The sequence below is a fragment of the Patella vulgata genome, chromosome 3 (genome assembly GCF_932274485.2).
Source record: "Patella vulgata chromosome 3, xgPatVulg1.2, whole genome shotgun sequence".
NCBI classification, from domain to species: Eukaryota; Metazoa; Mollusca; class Gastropoda; family Patellidae; genus Patella; species Patella vulgata.
The window spans coordinates 35797726-35822471 of NC_065881.2; the positions used below are offsets into that span (position 1 = coordinate 35797726).

The window sequence follows — 24746 nt, forward strand, 5'->3', positions numbered from 1 at the left end:
ATTTGTTCATTTGCGGAGAAATAGGAGATTTTCAGCAGGTCACTTTTCAAGGTTTTTGGTCCATAAAAGTGTCCATTATTATTCGATTTTCATAAAAATTTCACTGTGTGATACCTAATGCCATTTACGATTTCATACAAGTAATTTAGTATTTTCATTATCACCGGAAGTACCGTCACTTTGGCAAAAACTGTATTTTTATCCTCTAAAACAAGTAATTGTTTGAAGTAAGCGATATTCATTATTGGTGTAAAATCATGATATTTGATTCCTATGGACAAATATATCACAAAATTGTTTCTAACATCTTCCCTTGCCGAGTTTTGTCCGGACCACTTTTTAAGATTTTTCGCATTTTAATTTCAGTGTATGGGTTCTGGATTAATTATTTATTGCCTGATTTGTGTAAAAGAAAGGCCCACCTGGTGCAAATTCTCAACTTACTTCTACCTATAAAGGTTTCTGTCGGCACCGGAAGTGACGTAATTTTGCCCAAAACTTCAATTTTGACGTGTCAAAAGGTCTCTTAAAAAGCAAATATTAATGTTTACAAATCTAATAGATCAAGATGAATGTTCATACTAAAGACGCAAAATATGTCTTGTTTTGGGTTGTTTTTTTTTATTTCGGTTTTGCATTGCGTCATTTTGATTTAATGCTGAAAAAAGAAAAAAGGTGTAAAAATGAGCTATTTACAATGCATTCAGGCTTTTCATATTTTAAAATATTTCTTGACAACTTTCACGAACCTGTAGCTTTAATCCATACGATGACAATGTATGTCAAAATTAGTTTGTAATATTAGCAGTTGCCGAGAAATAGGCAATTTTGCATGAGTGACGTTTCACGTTATTTTGCCTGTAAAAGAGTTAATTATAATCCGATTTTCTATTTTTTTTCACCATGTGATGCCTAATGCCATTTTGACTGGGCGGATCCAATTTTACATTTTCACTGTCATAGGAAATGGGGTCATATGGGCAAAAACTGTATTTAGAGCCTTCGAAACCAATATTTTATTCAAATGAGCCTGATTTGTAATGTTTTTAAAATTATGACATTTGATTGCAATTAACAAATAGAATGAACCAATACGATCATACAGATACCACAAAATGGTTCCTAACTTTTACGGTTGCAGAGAAATAGACGATTTTCTACAAGTCACCTTTCAAGGTTTTTACTCTATACTCGTAAAAGTGTCAATTATTATTAGATTTTCATAAAATTTTCACCATATGATGCCTGATGCCATTTAAGATATCATGGAACTAATTTAACATTTTCATTATCACCGGAAGTAATGTCGTTTTGGCAAAAACTGTATTTTTAGCCTTCAAAACAGTTATTTTTTTAAGTGAGTTATATTTATTATTCGTTTAACATTATGATATTTGATTCCAATGGAGAAATAGTTTGGATCAATACAATCATCTAGATGTCCAAAAATTGCTTCTACCGTCTTTCTTTGTCGAGAAATAACCAATTTTGTCAGGATCACTTTTTAAGACTTTTTTCACATTTTAAGTTCCCATTAGATATTCAGCTAACTTAGTGGTAAGTTAGTAATAAATTTTGTCAGGATCACATTTTTGACATATCTAATGTATGGTAACAAATGTATAAATGGAATTGATATTGCTGGATTTGGTTGATTCTGCGTCCATTTCATAACACGTGTGCAATGCTTATGTGGAAATCTGTTTACCGGTTTCATTGGTACCGAATGTGACAAAAGTTCAACGGTAACGAGACACCGGAAGTGTCATAAGTTCAAGGGTAACATGGCACCAGTGAAACTCGTCATTACTGCGTCGCAGTTCTAGTGAGCACTTATTATTAATAATAAAATAAAACCAAGTACGAACAATCCAAACCATTAGACAAAATTCGAAGTCCTAAAAAAACGGTATAGGCAAAATAGTTTAATAAGGCAAAATAGTGTAATTAGCACATATTAGCATTAGCACCGTGTACAAAATCCACGACAAACAGTGGTAACAGGTGTCCGGAAGAGTAAGTTTACCCTGTCTGGCGCCACACCCGCCATAGCTGCATCCAAACTATTAGGCGAAATCTCGGTAAAATAGCGTGATTGGCCAATAGACTATCGGTATGCAAAATGCACGTGATGAACAGTGTTAACGATGTAGTAGACAGACATAATCAGGGAGATTGTATACGCGTCAATTAAATATATCTAGAATAATAGCCGAGAGAGACATGTTATATTTACCAATCAAGTCAATATGACGCCCATAAAACTTTTTAAAGGTTTTAATAAGTTTAGTTCGCAAGTATCCCTGTAGTTGAAGCTTAGATGACAAATGTCTCGATCTACTTAAAAAATCAGAATAAAATGAACAAGCTCTCGCGTAACGAATTAGTTGAGACACAAACACTCCATAAGCTGGTGATATTGGAATGTTACTACTAATAAATTTGAAAGTTAACAATCGGAAAGTCAAAGTCATCACGTTTATCGTACAATTTAACACTAAGTTTATGGCAATTGTCAAAATCGAGACGCAGATCCAAGTAGGAAGCGTAATTGTCACTGTCAGTTGTGTTTTTAATTTCGAGCTCATCAGGATATATGAATTCTACATAATCACTAAATTTTGGATTATTCAGTGATAGAACATCATCGATATATCGATAAGTGAAATTAAAATGTCTGACTAATCGTTTATTTGATTTTACGAGTGCCTGTATGTAATCGGCTTCGTAGGAATAGAGAAACAAATCGGCAAGCAAAGGTGCACAGTTGGTGCCCATGGGGATACCGACTACTTGCTGATAAATTTCCCCTCCAAATTCAACAAAGATATTATCAATTAACAAATCCAACATCTGAATTATCTTGTTGGCGGTAAATTTATATTTGGAATCACTATGGTTCTTAACAAAATATGTGGAGTTGTAATTAACAACTAAATATTGATATCTAACATTTCCCGATTTAGATGAAAAGACACTGTGAATAATGTCTTTTAACCGGGCTTTTAATTTACTATGGGGAATTTTAGTGTACAAAGTAGAAAAGTCAAACGTTTGTATAGATGAGATTGAAGCAAGTGATCTAGATTGTAAACCATCAAGTAATTCTTTGGAATTTTTTAATATCCACATTTGATTAAAACCACTACGAGAGTATATTTTGTCACAGTATTTTTGAATACCCTCTTTCACTGCCGTAAGTATAGATGTCAATACTTTTGAAAGTGGTTTTGTGGAACAACGGGATGCACCTGCTATAAAACGTTGCTTGTAGGGATTTTTATGTAGTTTAGGTATCCAATATAACAAGGGCAGATCTGTATAGGTATCTCCACGTCGAGTACCAAATGAAGTGAGTACAGATCTGTGATTGGATATAATTTCATCCTTACTAAACGTAGAGCGTTTATACGTAGCACTGTCAATTGATTTCCCGAAATTAAGTTCTTTGAACAGACAGTCATAATAATATTGTTTACATATAAACACTAAGTTATTGGACGCTTTGTCAGCCGGTACAATGACATACTTGTCATGTAAGGCGTTGAGATTTTCAACAATGTTAACATCATTGAAAATAGATTTAGGCCTAGTATCAACTAACAAACGTTGCATATAAATTCTTCGTTTAAGTAAACGACTGATAGACTTAGTCCAATCTGAGAGAGTATCAGAGATAACATCTTCCCTCTTGATTTAATGCTGAAAAAAGAAAAAAGGTGTAAAAATGAGCTATTTACAATGCATTCAGGCTTTTCATATTTTAAAATATTTCTTGACAACTTTCACGAACCTGTAGCTTTAATCCATACGATGACAATGTATGTCAAAATTAGTTTGTAATATTAGCAGTTGCCGAGAAATAGGCAATTTTGCATGAGTGACGTTTCACGTTATTTTGCCTGTAAAAGAGTTAATTATAATCCGATTTTCTATTTTTTTTCACCATGTGATGCCTAATGCCATTTTGACTGGGCGGATCCAATTTTACATTTTCACTGTCATAGGAAATGGGGTCATATGGGCAAAAACTGTATTTAGAGCCTTCGAAACCAATATTTTATTCAAATGAGCCTGATTTGTAATGTTTTTAAAATTATGACATTTGATTGCAATTAACAAATAGAATGAACCAATACGATCATACAGATACCACAAAATGGTTCCTAACTTTTACGGTTGCAGAGAAATAGACGATTTTCTACAAGTCACCTTTCAAGGTTTTTACTCTATACTCGTAAAAGTGTCAATTATTATTAGATTTTCATAAAATTTTCACCATATGATGCCTGATGCCATTTAAGATATCATGGAACTAATTTAACATTTTCATTATCACCGGAAGTAATGTCGTTTTGGCAAAAACTGTATTTTTAGCCTTCAAAACAGTTATTTTTTTAAGTGAGTTATATTTATTATTCGTTTAACATTATGATATTTGATTCCAATGGAGAAATAGTTTGGATCAATACAATCATCTAGATGTCCAAAAATTGCTTCTACCGTCTTTCTTTGTCGAGAAATAACCAATTTTGTCAGGATCACTTTTTAAGACTTTTTTCACATTTTAAGTTCCCATTAGATATTCAGCTAACTTAGTGGTAAGTTAGTAATAAATTTTGTCAGGATCACATTTTTGACATATCTAATGTATGGTAACAAATGTATAAATGGAATTGATATTGCTGGATTTGGTTGATTCTGCGTCCATTTCATAACACGTGTGCAATGCTTATGTGGAAATCTGTTTACCGGTTTCATTGGTACCGAATGTGACAAAAGTTCAACGGTAACGAGACACCGGAAGTGTCATAAGTTCAAGGGTAACATGGCACCAGTGAAACTCGTCATTACTGCGTCGCAGTTCTAGTGAGCACTTATTATTAATAATAAAATAAAACCAAGTACGAACAATCCAAACCATTAGACAAAATTCGAAGTCCTAAAAAAACGGTATAGGCAAAATAGTTTAATAAGGCAAAATAGTGTAATTAGCACATATTAGCATTAGCACCGTGTACAAAATCCACGACAAACAGTGGTAACAGGTGTCCGGAAGAGTAAGTTTACCCTGTCTGGCGCCACACCCGCCATAGCTGCATCCAAACTATTAGGCGAAATCTCGGTAAAATAGCGTGATTGGCCAATAGACTATCGGTATGCAAAATGCACGTGATGAACAGTGTTAACGATGTAGTAGACAGACATAATCAGGGAGATTGTATACGCGTCAATTAAATATATCTAGAATAATAGCCGAGAGAGACATGTTATATTTACCAATCAAGTCAATATGACGCCCATAAAACTTTTTAAAGGTTTTAATAAGTTTAGTTCGCAAGTATCCCTGTAGTTGAAGCTTAGATGACAAATGTCTCGATCTACTTAAAAAATCAGAATAAAATGAACAAGCTCTCGCGTAACGAATTAGTTGAGACACAAACACTCCATAAGCTGGTGATATTGGAATGTTACTACTAATAAATTTGAAAGTTAACAATCGGAAAGTCAAAGTCATCACGTTTATCGTACAATTTAACACTAAGTTTATGGCAATTGTCAAAATCGAGACGCAGATCCAAGTAGGAAGCGTAATTGTCACTGTCAGTTGTGTTTTTAATTTCGAGCTCATCAGGATATATGAATTCTACATAATCACTAAATTTTGGATTATTCAGTGATAGAACATCATCGATATATCGATAAGTGAAATTAAAATGTCTGACTAATCGTTTATTTGATTTTACGAGTGCCTGTATGTAATCGGCTTCGTAGGAATAGAGAAACAAATCGGCAAGCAAAGGTGCACAGTTGGTGCCCATGGGGATACCGACTACTTGCTGATAAATTTCCCCTCCAAATTCAACAAAGATATTATCAATTAACAAATCCAACATCTGAATTATCTTGTTGGCGGTAAATTTATATTTGGAATCACTATGGTTCTTAACAAAATATGTGGAGTTGTAATTAACAACTAAATATTGATATCTAACATTTCCCGATTTAGATGAAAAGACACTGTGAATAATGTCTTTTAACCGGGCTTTTAATTTACTATGGGGAATTTTAGTGTACAAAGTAGAAAAGTCAAACGTTTGTATAGATGAGATTGAAGCAAGTGATCTAGATTGTAAACCATCAAGTAATTCTTTGGAATTTTTTAATATCCACATTTGATTAAAACCACTACGAGAGTATATTTTGTCACAGTATTTTTGAATACCCTCTTTCACTGCCGTAAGTATAGATGTCAATACTTTTGAAAGTGGTTTTGTGGAACAACGGGATGCACCTGCTATAAAACGTTGCTTGTAGGGATTTTTATGTAGTTTAGGTATCCAATATAACAAGGGCAGATCTGTATAGGTATCTCCACGTCGAGTACCAAATGAAGTGAGTACAGATCTGTGATTGGATATAATTTCATCCTTACTAAACGTAGAGCGTTTATACGTAGCACTGTCAATTGATTTCCCGAAATTAAGTTCTTTGAACAGACAGTCATAATAATATTGTTTACATATAAACACTAAGTTATTGGACGCTTTGTCAGCCGGTACAATGACATACTTGTCATGTAAGGCGTTGAGATTTTCAACAATGTTAACATCATTGAAAATAGATTTAGGCCTAGTATCAACTAACAAACGTTGCATATAAATTCTTCGTTTAAGTAAACGACTGATAGACTTAGTCCAATCTGAGAGAGTATCAGAGATAACATCTTCCCTCTTGGCCCATGATCTGGCGTAGTCCTCTACGGCATCCATAATAAGTTTGAAATTTTGATCCCATGAAAATGGTTGCGGTTCCCGGTATTTGGGTCCTTTAGACAAAATCTCACGTAACTTTTTATTCTGGATGCAATGGGTTTAGTATACGTATAAGAAATCCTAGGAACAGTAACAGTTTTGAAGTAAGGAGGGATGTGTGCTGTGCATCCCTTTATTTACAAAATGATATGCCAATTACCTCTTTTATCTTAAAGATATTAATTTTGTCTCGCATCCATTTCAGGTATATTGAGCGAGGAAAGCCGAGTATTGTTTTTTTAAATATTATAAATGGTTACTAAATAGTAATGTAATTACAGGTAATCAGTAACAACATAAACTAATACTTATATTCCTTTTTTTTAAATTTTGATTTCTCAATAAATTTGGTATCTGTCAAATTTAATAACGATAGAACTTTGGTGCATAATAAACTTAAAATACAAAACTGGGGAAAAGAGTTTTCTAAAAGAATTTAAATACATTCAGCAGTTTCATGAATATCTTAGATCTACAGTCTATAGCATATCACAAAATAACACAGTTTTATTGCTTTACATTTGGATGGAAATCATTTGATTATAATCCCATTGTCTCCAGTAATTTTACATAGTAGCTACCCTTATTAAATACTTCTTGGAGAAAATATTTTGTGTGAAGTACCAAATAAAGTTTCAATTTGAGCAAGTCATATACATCTTACATTTTTGTAATCTGAAAAATCCTTCAGTTAATTTAACCTTACATATATACATGTATACACCGAAAAACAATTTGTCAAATATACAGTAAGTAAAATATTAATATTGATGCAGATAAAAGATTTTGTCAAATTAAAACAATATTGAATGAAGGTTTGAACAAACATTTATTTTAAACACAATTATAATAAATCCATGGTCTAGATGTGACATTCACTATATAACAGATTTAATATGTCCAACTCCCTTAATAACATCCTTCCCTACACATAATATATAACTATATTTCAGTCAGGTTAAATTGTATTTCATAAAACATTCACATATTACATAGTTATTTTCAAGATATTTATCATTTTGATGTGCAGAAATTTGATATTGAAACATACCCTAATAGTCTGGAGGCTCAGTGCGGGGGGTGCCATCAAATGGGCACAAAGCCAGACCCAACTTTTCTAGAGTAAACTTTTGCGTAGAATATGATGCCATGTGGTAATCAGACCACTGTTGGGGCGTTTTCGAGATATTCGGGGTCAAAGGTCAAATGGGTTCATTTGCACTGAAAGTGAATGTACAGTCATTCTTGTATCATGAAAATAAATTCACCTTTGTTCTTTGTGACCCCAGAAATCAAAAGATCACATTTTCCGTTTTAGCACTAGGAAGATTTAAAGTAATAAATGTCATCGTAAAATATAAAAACTAAAGCGAAACCTGCTGTAATTAATAATAGGAACATTTAAAATTTATCTTTAGGTGGTCTTAGCACCAAACTTTTACTTTGGAACGTCGAAAATGATCTTGCATAACAGAACCAAAACGCTTTGGAACCTGTTTCAAAAATACGTAAAAACTGTTAAATCAAAATCTCTCCGAATTAGCTTTACAACGAATGCTATACATAATGATACTAGTTGTCTGAAAAAAAACAATTGAATAGTTTCATGGCTGGACTCCAGTCTGCAGGCCGCGTCACAAAGCCTGCCAAAATTTTTCCCGCTAACATTTACCAATACGACATATATATCCTGTGAACTACCATGTACAATGCATTCGTCGGTTTTATCTGCATCCATGTTCCGGCGAAAATTCATAAAAACTTGCAAAATTTGCAAACTTTTAATCTCGTCGTCAGATATGTGTTTTCCCGTCACAGATTAACGTTGGTTTTCCTAGACTGGGATTCTCGGAAATCCACGCGGCCTGCAGGCTGGAGTCCAACACTGAAACTATTCAATTGTTTTTCAGATATCATTATGTATAACAATCGTTGTGAAAATAAATCGGAGAGATTTCGATTTGACAGTTTTTATGTATTTTTGAAACCGGTTTCAAAGTGTTTTGGTTCTGTTATGCAAGATCATTTTCGACGTTGCAAAGTAAAAGTTTGGTGCTAAGACCACCTAAAGATAAATTTTAAATGTCTTATTATTAATTAGAACAGGTTTCGCTTCAGTCTTTATGTTTTACGTTGACATTTTATTGCTTTGAATCTTCCAGTATGATTACTTTCAATCATTTTCAGCTTCTTTTCATAATACTAGAATGACTGCGCATTCACTTTCAACTCATTTGACCTTTGACCCCGAATATCTCGAAAACGCCCCAACGGCAGACTGATTACCACTCGGCATCGTATTCTACGCAAAATTTTACTCTAGAAAAGTTGGGTCTGGTTTGGTGCCCATTTGATGGACACCCCCCACGCTGAGCCTCCGGTCAATAATATTTTCACTGTAAACTACAGGCTGCACTCCCTTGTTTCTCTCCTCCATTAGCCACTACCTTCTGAAATGTACAAATAGGAAATACACATTACGAAATATAGATAACAACACACATTACAAAACATATTCGAAAATATACAAAACACATATTACAAATAACGAGACATATCTATGGTTTTTGGGTTATATTTTTTTGTATTTCATGTAAACTAATAAAAAATATTAGTAAAAAAAGAAACCAATTTTTTTTTTTTTTACAAAATAAGAAAAAAAAAATGTTTTTAAAATTTAAAGAGCACATCAAGTGAGAAAACAATATTATAAGTACGTATAACCAGTGGTTACTATACACACATTATGGCAAGTTCACACCAATCTGATTAAAATTATTCGACATATTACCGTTTAAGTATCGGACACACGAAAACACTATTGAATTGTTCAATTAGCCATAATCCGGTTGATTGGCTTGTGACGTCACAGGGACCACATATAAAATATACAATATACAGTATTATGATCATATCAGTGTCTATACACACGGCCAGTTGACTAGTGTTTATTGATGGTTCCATTAACCTAATCATTATCTCATTATAAGCAGCTATAAATCACAAGAAATCAAAGCATTTTTTAAGAGCTGCCTTTCTCGACTTGAATTGTAATAGATTACATACTTGTGACTGAAATAATTCTGTGTATTATCATGTCTGTTACTGCAGTATTTCCTACCCAAATCAACCATTTTACTAGATTCGTAGTAAGCAGCGCCGTAGGTAGGGCTGTAAGATATTCTTGATATAGTCATTTATCGTGATATGGTATTTTCAGACCCAACTACGATATCATGTGGCCAAAAATCGTCAATATAGTGGTTTATCGAATATCACCAAAAACTTTAAATATCAAAAAAAAGTATCATAAAAATAGATAATAAATACGCGATACAGCAGTGGAAATTAGCCGACGGCAATAAACTATAATAAAACTAATGTTTTGAGAATCGTTAAATGTTGAAAACACTTGCGCAGTGTCCGCAGCCGTTTTTCACTATAATAAAACTAATGTTTTGAGAATCGTTAAATGTTGAAAACACTTGCGCAGTGTCCGCAGCCGTTTTTCACTGCATCGTATATGCGTTACTTTTACTTTGTTTTTAGTCGACAATAAATGGCAGTTGTTACTACATGTAAAGCTTAGGCCTACTAACGCCTGAAATTTCCGACTATCGCGGCTAACTACCAGGCTATAATTTATAGGTTGTCATATTTTTAAAAGATAGGTTGCCAGGCAACAAAACATACACCCACAGCAGCTATATCGTCCGGGCCGTCAACAAGAGTTGTCGCATATTTTTACTTTTTTCGGTAATGAAACCCCTGAAATTTTCCAGTACCGCGGCTAACTACCAGGCTATAATTTATAGGTTGTCATATTTTTAAAAGATAGGTTGCCAGGCAACGTAACACATGCCCACAGCAGCTATATCGTCCGGGCAGTCAACAAGAGTTGTCGCATATTTTTACTTTTTTCGGTAATGAAACATTTATAATACATTAAAATCTGATTAAGAGTAACAACTCATTAAGTAATTATCAGAAAACCATTCGAATTTGTTTTGTTTTTATAAAGTTCGGCCCCATGCTTACGTTTAGTATATGAAACTTTTAACATCATGGATTTAGCTGTTCAAGTCATAAAGATTCATTGAAAATCAATATACTTGTTCGTCTCAAGACCTTAAACTCTGTGTATCAATCTGAAGTCAATCGGATGATAACTTTAGCCTCTAGAGCGTCACAAGATTTTTCAAAGTGAGCAAGGGCCATAACTCTGGCAAAAATTATCGGAAATCGCTGAAAATCAATAGGATTCTTCGTCTCATGACCTTAAACACTGTGTATCAATTTAAAGTCAATCGGATATTAACTTTAGCCTCTAGAGCGTCCACAATATTTTTCAAAGTGATCAAGGGCCATAACTCTGGCAGTAATTATCGGAAATCGCTGAAAATCAATAGGCTTCTTTGTCTCATGACCTTAAACACTGTGTATAAATTAAAAGTCAATCGGATATTAACTTTGACCTCTAGAGCGTCCACAAGATTTTTCAAAGTGATCAAGGGCCATAACTCTGGCAGTAATTATCGGAAATCGCTGAAAATCAATAGACTTCTTCGTCTCATCACTTTTATCACTGTGTATAAATTTAAAGTCAATCGGATATTAACTTTGACCTCTAGAGCGTCCACAAGATTTTTTGAAGTGATCAAGGGCCATAACTCTGGCAGTAATTATCGGAAATCGTTGAAAATCAATAGGCTTCTTCGTCTCATGACCTTAAACACTGTGTATAAATTTAATGTCAATCGGATATTAACTTTGACCTCTAGAGCGTCCACAAGATTTTTTGAAGTAAACAAGGGCCATAACTCTGGCAGTAATTATCGGAAATCATTGAAAATCAATAGGCTTCTTCGTCTCATGACCTTAAACACTGTGTATAAATTTAATGTCAATCGGATATTAACTTTGACCTCTAGAGCGTCCACAAGATTTTTTGAAGTGATCAAGGGCCATAACTCTGGCAGTAATTATCGGAAATCGTTGAAAATCAATAGGCTTCTTCGTCTCATGACCTTAAACACTGTGTATAAATTTAAAGTCAATCGGTTATTAACTTTAGCCTATAGAGCTTCCACAAGCAATTGTGGAAGCCGGACGGACGGACGGGGGCGACAACAATATACGACCACATTTCAATGTGGGCGTATAAAAACGAATATTTTTAGAAAACTCTACGAAACTTAATTTCTGAAAGCAAGAATAAAACGATCTATAAATAGATTACTGCCACTGTTAGGCCAGGAATACCGCAGCCAATCGAATGCTTGAATGGAAGATGGTCCGGATCATTTAATATTTGTTAAACTGTTTGAACTTCCAATACAAGACTTGAAGGCCGCATCTACTTCCTTCCGCTGCAGGTGATATTTGAGAATTTTCTTGCACAAGTTCACAAGCAGACGCTTTTTAAACATCAGCGGTTATATTTAATTTTTATCCAAAAAGGATGTTGTTTTGTTCATTTTAATAAATCTATATTATAAAAAAAGCAAAGTTTAAAGTGTATGAATAAAGCAATTCTTATCCACAAGTCTTACTCAAACTGTAGTCAGTTAATGCATTTATATTTAATTTTCGGCAGTGTATATTTTGCCGTCTGACGGTTCTTTACTTTATTTACTATTTAGCAGTCACCTCTGTTTGACATGCACAGTTGTCTGATTCCAGTTTTCGCTTTGGCAATGATGCCGGCTTTTTCAACTCGTGGGCTATTTTACCGTCTGACATTAACCCATAACCCAACCCTAACCCTCACCCAAAACCACTAGACAGTTATATTCGTCCTTTGTCTCACATTTCTTCTTTCTCCGTTTCTTATAAGGAAGCAAATAGCCATACTTGTATTTCTGATGGTAGAAACTGGAGAATTATTTTTAAAAGAAAATAAGATAATAAATGCAAATTGTAGAAAAGCATTTAGAATATTAAATGTAAATTGTAGAAAAGCATTTAGAATATTATTCTATTTTGGTCGAGGGCGCATTTCTGCAGGTTTTGGTTTTTAATTTAAGTGCTTAGACTGCTTCTGCGCCAAACTTGAAAGACGAGTTGTTTTTAATGTTCCAAAATGGTGGAATATATCAGGAATCGACAACTGCGCATGTCGAATGGAAGTACGGCTAAATAGTAAATAAAGTAAAGAACCGTCGGACTGCAAAATATACACTTCGATTTATTTAATAGCAAAGTGACATTATTATTAAATATCGCGATATTTAACGATATCGTTGAAAAAAATGCCAATATCGATATCGCCCCTTTTTGCAATATCGTACAGCCCTAGCCGTAGGCAATGAATTCCACGTGACTGCAAGATCGCATGAAAGTGACACTGCAGATAGAAAGTTCTGTATGGAGTCTTAAAAGACATAGTTTCAATATGGAAAAAAGTTAAAGGTGTTAATAGGCAGAACTCAAGTAAAACCAGCGGTCACGGGTGTGTCAGCATCCTCACGTTCGCACTCGGTAAGGGACTGGGCAGTAGATAAGTATCGTGAAGCATTTTGAACGTTATAGTTACTGTCCATTGATTTGGCGTGTTATATAGCCTACTATTAGGATATGACTAGTTTCCACATGCTGTTGACTGACTTCAAAGAGATTAAATTGTCTGACTACAGAGAAACCACAAGATAATCACGTAAATTAACTAGGCACATCTGAAACATGCGTTATGTATAATATAAAGTATAAAGACCACACACGCACTTATTTTATTTGTATTGACTAAAACAAATACTAAATAGGATCTAAAATTAAAATAAATTACAAATCAAATTATCAATTAATCAATTTATTTAATTAGGGGATTAAGAAATCAGTCAGACGTTAATGAGTACACATCAAGGTATGTATAGGTAATTAAGGAATAACCATTCCTAATATGCATTGGGTCACTGTGACGTTACTGGCATCTGAGGGGATAAGAGTTTCGATAATTGGCAAAGTTGTTTTTACGGGAGGTCTATATTTGCGACTCTGAGTGAAGATGGCTCAATTAATATTATTCAGATTGGTGTGAACTTGCCATAATGTGTATATAGTAACCACTGGCTACACGTACCGGCACTTGGTGTGCTCTTTAACAATGAAATACAAATAATAACCTAAAAACGCTATTGTGGCCATAGGCCACCATACATGTCACACATTACAATATAGCACACATTATACATCACAATATAACACACATTGCAAATAACAACAAACATTACAAATTAAAACAGACATATTCAAATTAAGAAATATAAATTACAAATGGCAGCAACACACGTAGTTAAATTAACAAATATACACTACAAATGACAATACACATATTAAATATAACAACCTACATTACAAATAACAACCCATATTACAAAAACACATTACAAAAATACATATTTTAAATATACTAATATACACTACTGTCTGAACCTTCCTATTTTATAAACGGATTTCTTTGATTATGAACAAACTATTTAACTTACCTGTATGTTTGAAATCAACTCCGGTTAAATAAAATCCATTGCACAATTAAATATCCCAACGAATAAAAAAATTCTCTCTTGAAAAATTGAACTCCCACAATCTTTTGACATCGGGCAATACCAAAATAGAACCTAATTACGTCACTCTTAGGGAGATATCATTTCGTATAAAGGGGTGACAGCATGCTACATCGAACTGATTTACGGTACATTTACGACAATTCATGGTATAAGCCTCAGCTCGGTATTTAGTTTGGGTGTTCGGCCCGTATCTCTTTATTTTATTACCATCTTTTTACATTCTAGTAAAATCCCTGCAAAGTTTATACATTTTCTTTTGAAATAACATAATTTTGTTTTAATTATTCGATTAGTCGAACGGGAGAATTTTCTTTTGAACGACATTCGTTGAACAGGCTTTAAATTGCCTTGAAAGAATGATATTAAATTAACGATGCAGTCAGAAACTTTGGTCGTGAGCTTCATGTTGTTTGTTAAATTATAATATAAAAAAGAGATGGGAAAGGTTGAGTTTAAATACGACCTTTTTTTACGAGTTTCATTGTGAATAAAATTTGGTAGACTGGACATCAGTGGTTTCAATATAAATCTTCTATGTATTGCCTTTAGTTAATATTTTTCGTCGCCCAAACTCAAACCATCAGAATGATCGTGGTTTGTTTTCATTGCAACATGTGGTTGTCAAACTCTCCGTCAAAATTAAACAACCCCACAACAGCTTCATTGGTTTCGCCCAACACGTGACGAAAGCCATGTTTTCTTCCACTTAGTAGAAATATAAGTAAACACGGTCAAATTTTTCAAGAGAGAACTTTCTTTATTTGTTAGGTATTTAATTGTGCAATGGATTTTATTTAACCGGAGTTGATTTCAAACACACAGGTAAGTTTATAATAACCAAAGTTAAATAGTTTGTTCATAATCGAAGAAATCCGTTCATAAAATAGAAAGGTTCAGACAGTAATAATAACAAAACACAGAGTAATGTTCAACTTACATTATCATTTTTGTCTCTCACAATTTTTTGACCTTGTAAAACCTGAAATAAATGTGAGAAATATGATGTGGATAATTATCTGTTGTTCTATATTTCTAATAGCAAGTGCAGGAAAACCACACTACAAACAAAACAAAACCCAAAACAAACCTGCGGATAAGACAAACTACACAAGCATTGCAAGAAAAATAAAACAAATATAAAATCAAGTGAATGGATCCAGGGGGCCAGCCGTAATTGTCACGATCGGTGTGTTTCTAGTGCATATAATACGATGAAGGCTACGGCCATTTCAGTGCTTTCAAATTTTGATAAAAAAGAGCGGCTATGCATGATCAAAAAGGGGAAGCCCTGGTTGGGTACATGTAACAAATCAGTCTTGAGAGAATAAGTTCATCAAGATAGTTAAATGAATTTCTTTGATTCTGACTATATGTGACCCCTCATGGCATACTGAGTCACAATGAGGAAATTTTCCCATTCTCCGACTCATTACCTTCAATTTGATGTATAGTTTGTTTGAATCGGGCAAAAATTGACTGAGTTGTGACTGCTTAAAGCCATCCAACTCACCAAAGTAAGTTTTGAGAAAAATCAAGTTAAAGATTTGATATGTTTCAAAACAAAATCCCATAGCAACCAAGCCCTTTATTTGCTGTTTTGTCGTTGAATATTGTTTTCTAGAGGTTTTCAGGGGTGCTGAAGACGAAAATTGTAGTAAAAATTTGATCCGACAATTTCCGCCATCTTTTTTTTCAAAATGGACGCCAAAATGACAGATTTTCGAGTTTTCATAAGTTATGTGTTTATTAATGTCACTGAATGGGTTTTGGGGGGGTGCTACATCAAAAAATTGCAGTATAAGAGTAAATCCTATAATACCCGCCATTTTGTTTTTTATAATGGCGACCAAAATGATAATCGTAGTAGTAAAATTAATCTGACAATATCAACCATTTTGTTTTAACAAAATTGCGACCAAAATGACAATTCTGTTGTTTTTTATCACCGTATATATTTGTAATCGGCTGGTGCAATGTCATTTTATATGTTTTATTAGGCACAAAGGTTGTAGCATCAGCGATCGACTGGACTGTATCCTCCATCTTGTTTTTTTCAAAATGGCCACCAAAATGGCAATTATTGGAGTTCTTATACTTGGTACTCGTGTAATATATCATTTTAGAGGTTTTCGGGGGCGCTGAATACGAAAAACATGGTTTTGGGTCGATGCAACGAATATTTATCATTTTACATATTCGATGATTTTATGGTCACCCATCAGTTATGGTCACACCATGCAGGGTAGGGTATACCAATGAAATGACGGTATTCAACACCTTATGCTGTCAAGCATAAGAAAAGAGAACATTTTTCAAAAGACAACAGTATGCTAAAAACTCTCATAAATTTAATAAAAGATTATAATAATAATTAAAAGAGAAAGTACTAATGATCAAAGATCCCGTATTAATATGGTTTGACTTGTTTACAGCTTAATTAATTGGGTGCTGATTGATCTACTGTTTTGACTGTATTAATATGGTTTGACTTGTTTACAGCTTAATTAATTGGGTGCTGATTGATCTACTGTTTTGACTGCGAGTCTAATTAAAAGAGATGGTACTAGGCCTTATGATCAAAGATACGGTATTAACATTGTTTGACTATACACCTTAATTGAAACTAGTTTCATTGTATATACTATGGAGTTTTCGTATGGCACGGTTACGATGCCAGTGTATAGATAGCTGTAAACAAACGCTATTTACAGTGGATATAATTGCATTACGAGAATTTAATTTATTAATTCATCGGGCATGGGCGACTGTTTAACATTCGAGAATGGAAAAGGGCGAGCTCTCAGTTGCAAATGAATTGAATGCACTGACATCTGCAGTTTTTAGAAAAGGCAAGTTAAAGGTGTCGGTATGTTCCAAAACAATATCACACGGCAACCATGCCATTAAAACTTTCGTTATTTTGTTGTTTAATATTAATATTTTCTTCTTTAGGTTTTCAAGGGTGCTGAAGACGAAAACCGTTGTAAATGCGCTCTTTTCATAGCAAAACATCCACAACAAATGCAGCATATTCACATTTCCTATGATAGCGTTATAATTTAGAACAGTGTATACATTAGTAGTCTAAGTTTGTATATTATAACTTAATCAGTTAATCTCATCAATTATTTAGCACCTTGGTGCCAGTGGTCAGAAGATTAAGGTTGTTGATTGGGTAATCAAGTTTAGTAGCCTATCTTAATCATCAAAGAAGCCGCCACAGCTGCACGCCTGAATTAAGATTTTGCGTGTACAATAAGTCTATTGTTATTTTAAGCCTCAGGTACCGTAACGGTATCAAAATATGAGTTCATAATAGAATAGAAATTTCAATTTCATTGGCATGAAATGCTTACGTTCGTTTTGGAAGCGGTGTAATTAAAACAATGGCAGATTATTTTTCCCACCCGATAATCGCCGCGTTTCGACTCATTAGTCGTTCTCATTTTCCTGACCCATTGTGATAATAAAATTTTAAACAATAATAATATCCAATATACATTCTTAACTTTGCATGCCGTATGAAAGACAGTAAACGGAATTCACCTATCAATAAAATTCTATTCGGAAAGAAAATTATTGGCTATTTTGTTTATTTCCTTTTAAGGACTATAAATTATTTTCTAACAGACCAAACGAAACCTTAAATCATCGACGCTTTGATCAGTTATTCGGAGTAAATAATGAATTGTCGGTGGCCTTATCATTGTTAATTATCAATCAACTAATCATTAATCCGTGAGAAGTGATTACGGATTAGTATTACTCAATGACACGAACGGCTTGTTGATTGATTTATAATGTTTTGATTAACACTCAACAGCTATCTATATAGGACCAGATTCAGAATTAAGTTGTTGGTATCCGAGGATCTTTTTATTTTGTGTTTTTAACAATTTAATGAAATCAACCTGTCCATAATATCATATTCATTGTATTGGACGTTAAATCTTTAATAAACAACAACAAAAGTTGTTTTCTGCCACTTCTCAGAGTGAATCGCATGTAGACACCCCATAACATTGCCCAAATCTAATTTCTATCGTCTGCTTGAGCCTTGATGCGGCCACGGAACCACAATGCTTTGCACGCGTTGTCTGGGCCAATCAGCAAACGAATTGTGTTGGAAGCATAGCAACAAGCGGAGTGTGTTTACATTTTTAGGGGTTTTAAAACCCTTTTGTATTCCTTCAAAATGATTTCATCGGCAATACTTTGGTCATATTTATAAACTAGAGATTCTCCGCTTTACAACGATGCCAAGCATTTTGCAAGAGGATTGACAGGTCGCCCCGCTGTGAGCAGAGAAAAATATCTAATTCCACTGAGAATATTCAGAAAAATACAGATTTAAGAATACGGTACTCTTACAAAACGTCCAAATAAAGGCGTTTTAAAATGTTTTATTGCTATTTTGATCTTTTGAGTCGATAGATAGTATATTTATTGACTCATTTTTGTTAAAATCTCAATTTCGATCAAAATCAATATTTTCGCTTATTTTGTCTCTTGTGCAAAATTAATTTTCACGCATTCCGACTCATATTGATGCGGCGAGTCACATATTATGATGTTTTTTATCCAATGAGTAATATTGTATTACCTGGTTCAGAAGCTGAACTCTTGTTTTTAATTTGGCACCAGTACTATGTGCCACGGCAGATACAGCTCGGAAAAAAGGTTCAAATTCTGCATCTTTTTTTCCAGACCATTCAATACATAAAGCCTATGAAAATAAAAGGAATTTTTGAGGTACAGTAAAATATTCTGACAAAATAACAAATCAGAACACTCTTCTTTTCGAGTTGGGCAGAAAATAAATTGCTAGGGAACCTATGTTGACTTGAAAAACTACAATAGTGAGTTTATAATTTATTTAGATTTACCTGTAGTCTTTGTTCCTTCGACAGAAGTCTTTCATATTTTTTTTGAAGTAAAATCATTTCTGTTTTAAGATGTGAAGCTTGATCAGTAGTAACTACTGGATCATTAGAGAACACAGTACCTCTTCTACCAGAATTATTGGCTACATTTCCCATAAACTCCATTTGTCGTAATTCCTGTAATAATTTAAGATTGTTAATTCAAATGTTGCTAATTACTGAAAATATGGGACTGACAAGAATTGAATTTAACTGTTTTAATTCAACCTTTTAGCACATTATTCTGATATTTCTTAACAAATCCGAAGCAAGCTTCATATATTTCTGCTACTCTTCTCCACATTGATGAGACATAAATATATAAACTTACAGTCAGATGCAGGTTATAGAATTTCAAATATTTTAGATGTTGTGTAATGCCAGGTTTCCACTGTCGTGCGATGTGTTACGATAGGATATATTGTCCCTATTGAGTCCAGGATCTGCTACATGCAGATACTTTCGGATACGTTTTGTTACCGTCAACCTGCTTGCTACCTCTGACCTCAATACAGGATCACCACAATTACTCCATAATTAAAACCACAATTTCAATCGGAGCACGAATCGTGATAGTGGGAACCTAGCATTAATAATGTTATTTTGAATGCATTGTGTCAGTTACCATAACAGATAAATAAAAAATGGAAATATAAATTGGCAAAGCATGCTCAAAATTTACCAAAGGACTTAGTATTAATAAGTCTGAATGTAAAACAACGAAATCAAAAGAATTTGAATTTCGATAGTCTCCCATATTATGGCCAAATCAACAATCCTTGCATATTCACAACAAATTATGGACAGATAATGAACAAAAGTGATGACAATACAGGTCCGCATTAAATGTAGATGCATAAAAATATACATTGATATAATTCTCATGATCTTCCTTTTAACCTATAAAAATAATTAATCTATAGATTCTGCATATATGTAACTAAAAACATTTGTCTATTTACCTTAGTAGTAAGTTTTGCAAGTTTATTGTCCGTGTTAGTCTCATCTTGCACACCATACAACATAAAGGTTATACACCCAGACTCAAAGAAATCAAGATGTGACTGGGCCATTTTTGGTATAGTTATTACTCGAGAATGATTAAACTCTGGTGTCAGCGTTTCTTTAATTAGTTTGGTCTCTGTATATTCTTTCTCTTTATAAACTCGATATCTTACTTTGATACCCTTTGTATATCTAGCTTTATAAATATCTGCATTGCGTATTGTTACCTACAAATATATTATTAAAAGAAATGATAGATTTACAAAGGCAACAACCCATTTCCTGACCCATAGAGTCACATTGACAGGATCGCATTAAAAGTTTCTTAAATTATTTACAATTTAAAGGATGGTACAAATAGTTGTAACATGTTAAAATGATCTGAAGCTCAATAATGATTGCATTTGAAAACTGTTTCATAAGCCAATTATTTCATATGGTCAATGAAAAGTTTTCATTGTTATTAGTGCTGACCTACAACACAGCTTAAGATATATTAGAAAAAGATAGCTACACAAAGCTGCAATACACCCACACAGCAGCTTTGTCTCAAATGCATCTTATCCGAAAGTGCAAATTTGATGACTCAAGAAAGGAAAGATGCAGAATGCTTAACATGTATAGGTGTAACTGATCTAATTTTAGCTGCAAACTCAAGTTGCTAGATGATGCAATCATACCGGTATATGAATAATAATGCGCCACATGATGTTTTTTGGTGTGCAGAGGGAGACAGAGTTCCAGGTAGGAAACATGGCATGTGTGCCAGGCAGTCTCGCCCTTATTTTATCGATATTGCGTATAGTTCTCGGTGGTTAGCCATTCTGTTAGAAGAGATGATATTGTGTTAACGTAAACTGTAGTGTTACGGTAACTTTTAATATTCAAATCAGTGATGAGATTTCAAAATTTCCCCAGTCGGACATTTTTTACCGAGGCATAACTCTTATCGTTATTTAAGCAGGTGGGTTCAGACCACAATTAAAACTTACATGTCAACAAAAAATTCAAATCCCGTACGCAATAAAGAACAACAATTTAGAGTACTTTCTTTTCTTTTATTTCAGGTACATTCCATTTGATAATCTTTAATAAAATATACAACAATAACAACAACAATAACGACTACAGAAGACTATACAGATTACTGTTTAATTTTATGACTGGGAAGGCCCTCAAATAATCTCCTATTTTTGCTCAACTTCCAACGTTTCAAAATCACATTGGGGTCAAAGTACTCAATAGCCGGTCCTTGCAACGAAATTCTTATAAGCTCATCCAGTGTAGCAGTGTTGAGGAGGTTTCTTAGTTTTGTTTTAATTAAATTTTTGCCTTGAAAACCCCCTCTCACACTCTACACTGGATACCAGCAAAACACGTCCGATTTGCATTACCGAAACACAATTCGGAAATTGATCCGACAACCCAGAACAGATGCATTTCTCGAGAAGAGCCCCAATAATTTTTGTAGTCTTCCTCTTAAACATCGGCCATTCATGTTGGATGTCTTCTTGGATATCTTTTCCAAAGGGTTGTTGGATAACAGATATGTTACTGTATCTTGGTAAATCATCGGGCGCCAGGAAAATTGGACAGAGAAAACACGGAAAATGCTGAAAGTAGCTGGTTCTGGGGAAATCATGCTTCCATGTTTTCAACTATATCAGCTATTATCTCGGGAACCTGGGTCTCCGGTTTCAATCAAAAATAGCCCTAATTTCGGTCCATAGCTGGGCGAATCCACAAGGTAGGTTGATTTAAGGGTGAAAATAAATGAACTCACTAAAATGGTCATTCTTTCATACGACAGGTCGTATGATTGAAGTCCACGGCTCAGAATTCCAATACTCGTAAATAAGTCTTTATAGTCCATGTGACAGACAGATTTTCATTACCAGTTTGATGAATAAATTTAACCATGATTTTCAGTTAGCCTTAGGTCTAAAGTGTCCAAAATTGGTTGATGGACATCTGGGTCACTTTGCCAAATGTGGGTTTGACGGCCGCCATTTTTTTATTTGAAATAGTGCAAGCAAGGGAAACCTCCACAACTCCTCAACAGGTTCATCTATGGATATGTTATATGGCTCAAAATGTTCATAATACAATTCTAAATCTGCTGGTATATGATACATGTTGTTTAATCAATGCTTTCGGTTTCTAAATAAAAGATTAATCTGAAAACAGCAATATTTTCGGGGGGGGGGGGGGGTCCATGATGTCTGTTCATAAGTTTACTAAAAAAAATTTGTTCAGACCCATATAAGCCAAATTATCTATTTGGTCAACTCAAGTGATTTACTAGATATCAGAAACATTGATCATAAAAAATAATCTCTAATATGAGTGTCCCAAATCCAAGATGGCAGAAATTCAAAATGGCGGCCAAAAGTTGCTCAAATGGCCAATTTGTCAGATAATAGTTATTTCACAGTTTGATATTACATGTAATATCCAATTGAAAGTGATTACTGAACTTAAAATTAACCAAAACACAGAGTGTTTAAAAAAATCCAAGATGGTGAATATTCAGAATGGTGGCCAGAATTTCTGTAAAATGATCGATTTTCTGTTTGATGTAGCTTGTAATATGTCTTTTATAAGCAAATAACAGACTATTTATGGATAACAATTACAATAGTTTATTTCACTGCGACGTTTCAACAAGATTTCACAAGTTGTTATCATGTTTTTACTGTTATGGCCTATTGCTCGTGGTTCATTATACCGCTTAAATAATTGTTTGATCTTTTATTCTTGTGCTTATCTATACCAATTACAGTTTATACCTGTCTATGTGCATTTGTTTATCTAACGGGATGGGACAGTTGCCCATACTAGCGGATTTTGCATCCCATTGGAGGGTCCACACTGCTCTTGTATATATATATAATCATATTCTTTTCATTTTATTGTCCCCCGCCTTTCGAAGAAAGCAGGGGACTATTAAAATGGGTTCGTCTGTCCGTCCGTCACGCTTTTTGGAACACAATAACTCTCTTTCATTGAGCTAGAATGTTCAAACTTGGTCTAGGTGTTTATTAGGTCAATGCCTTGATGGAGTTCGAAGATGAGAATTTTTTGCTTAGGGTAAGCAGGGATAAGCAATTTGATTGGTTGATGCTTTGGGACACGATAGTACTTTAGTTCTAATTAAGTGAGAGTGATAAAACTTGGTGTATAGTTTCATTACATCAATACCTTCACTAAGTTTGATAATGAGCATTTTCTGCTCAGGGTAAGCAGAACGATAAGCAATTTGATTGGCCCAGACTTTAGTACACAATAACTCTCATTCTAATTGAGGTAGAATGTTCAAACTTGGTGTAGGCATTTATTAGGTGAATGCCTTGATGGAGTTCGATGATGAACATTGTCTGTTTAGGGTAAGCAGAGATAAGCTATCTGATTGGTTGATGCTTTGGGACACGATAACTTTGGTTATAATGAAGTGAGGGCGATATTAGCTTGACTGAGTTCGATCGTGAGAATTTTCTGCTTAGGCTAAAGAGCGATAAGCAATTTGATTGGTCAAGACTTTGGAACACAATAGCTCTGCTTTTAGTTAGTAGAATACTGAAACTTGATGTAAATGTTCATTAGGTGAATGTCTTGACTCAGTTCAGTAATTAACATTTAGGGCTAAAGCTAAGCAGAGCTAAGCAATTTCATTGATCGATGCTTATTCATAAATAGTGTATTATTTGATTATGCTTCAATTACTAAATGCCTGACCCATGACCCACCTACAATACCCAACTAGTCTTATGCGGGACACATTGTGATCAATGGCCAACTGAAAGCAGGGGCAGATTGGGCCATGCGATCGCCCTAAGGGCCAGTCGGACAAAAAATGAAAAAAATAATCTTGTCCAATTCGTCTATAAAACCGGCCATGGAGCGACGATGATCATGTTGTATGTGGCCGCGACGCCATCACTGGAGTCTGGAATGGGCTGGTATAATAGACTTTCTGGGCCGGGTGTGCTGGGCGTGGGCCGGAATTCGGAATCCTGCAATGGTGATTCCGAATTCCATCACAGGAGGAATCAACTAGCGCTCCCGGCAACAAAAATGGGACATTTTACAATGAAAATATTCCTACTTATTCAATATTCCTAACTGGTTAATCAAATGGTCAAAATTTTCTCAACTAGTCCCATTTTTTAACCAGTTAACTACTCTTGACTCTTGACGATCAGGGGCGTGCTGGCAGGGAGTTTAGGAGGACGGTGTCCTCCCAGGCCCCCATTAAACAATAAGTCCACCCGTATAAGCGGGCCCCCCTGAGAGCTCTAATTTTCACGCGGAATCCCCTCAAAATATTGAGAGTGCGCACTCGAAAAAAATCATACTTACACAACGATTAGTAAAATATATTATGCTGACGTGCAAATGTCTGTCACCTTAAGGTGAAATGGTTTTTGATACATGTATTC

At 34.3% G+C, this 24746-nt stretch overlaps 1 protein-coding gene across 1 annotated transcript in view; it reads left to right on the top strand.

Annotated features, from left to right (window-relative positions):
• The window catches only part of LOC126815247 (protein phosphatase 1 regulatory subunit 16A), a 125291-nt gene extending 105943 nt beyond the window's left edge, over positions 1-19348 (top strand). Inside the window, exons 8-9 of the mRNA XM_050540808.1 lie at positions 19088-19137; positions 19336-19348. Coding sequence (XP_050396765.1) covers positions 19088-19137; positions 19336-19348 — 63 coding nt within the window. The remainder of the gene's footprint in view (positions 1-19087; positions 19138-19335) is intronic.
• The last annotated feature ends 5398 nt before the right edge of the window (positions 19349-24746 follow it).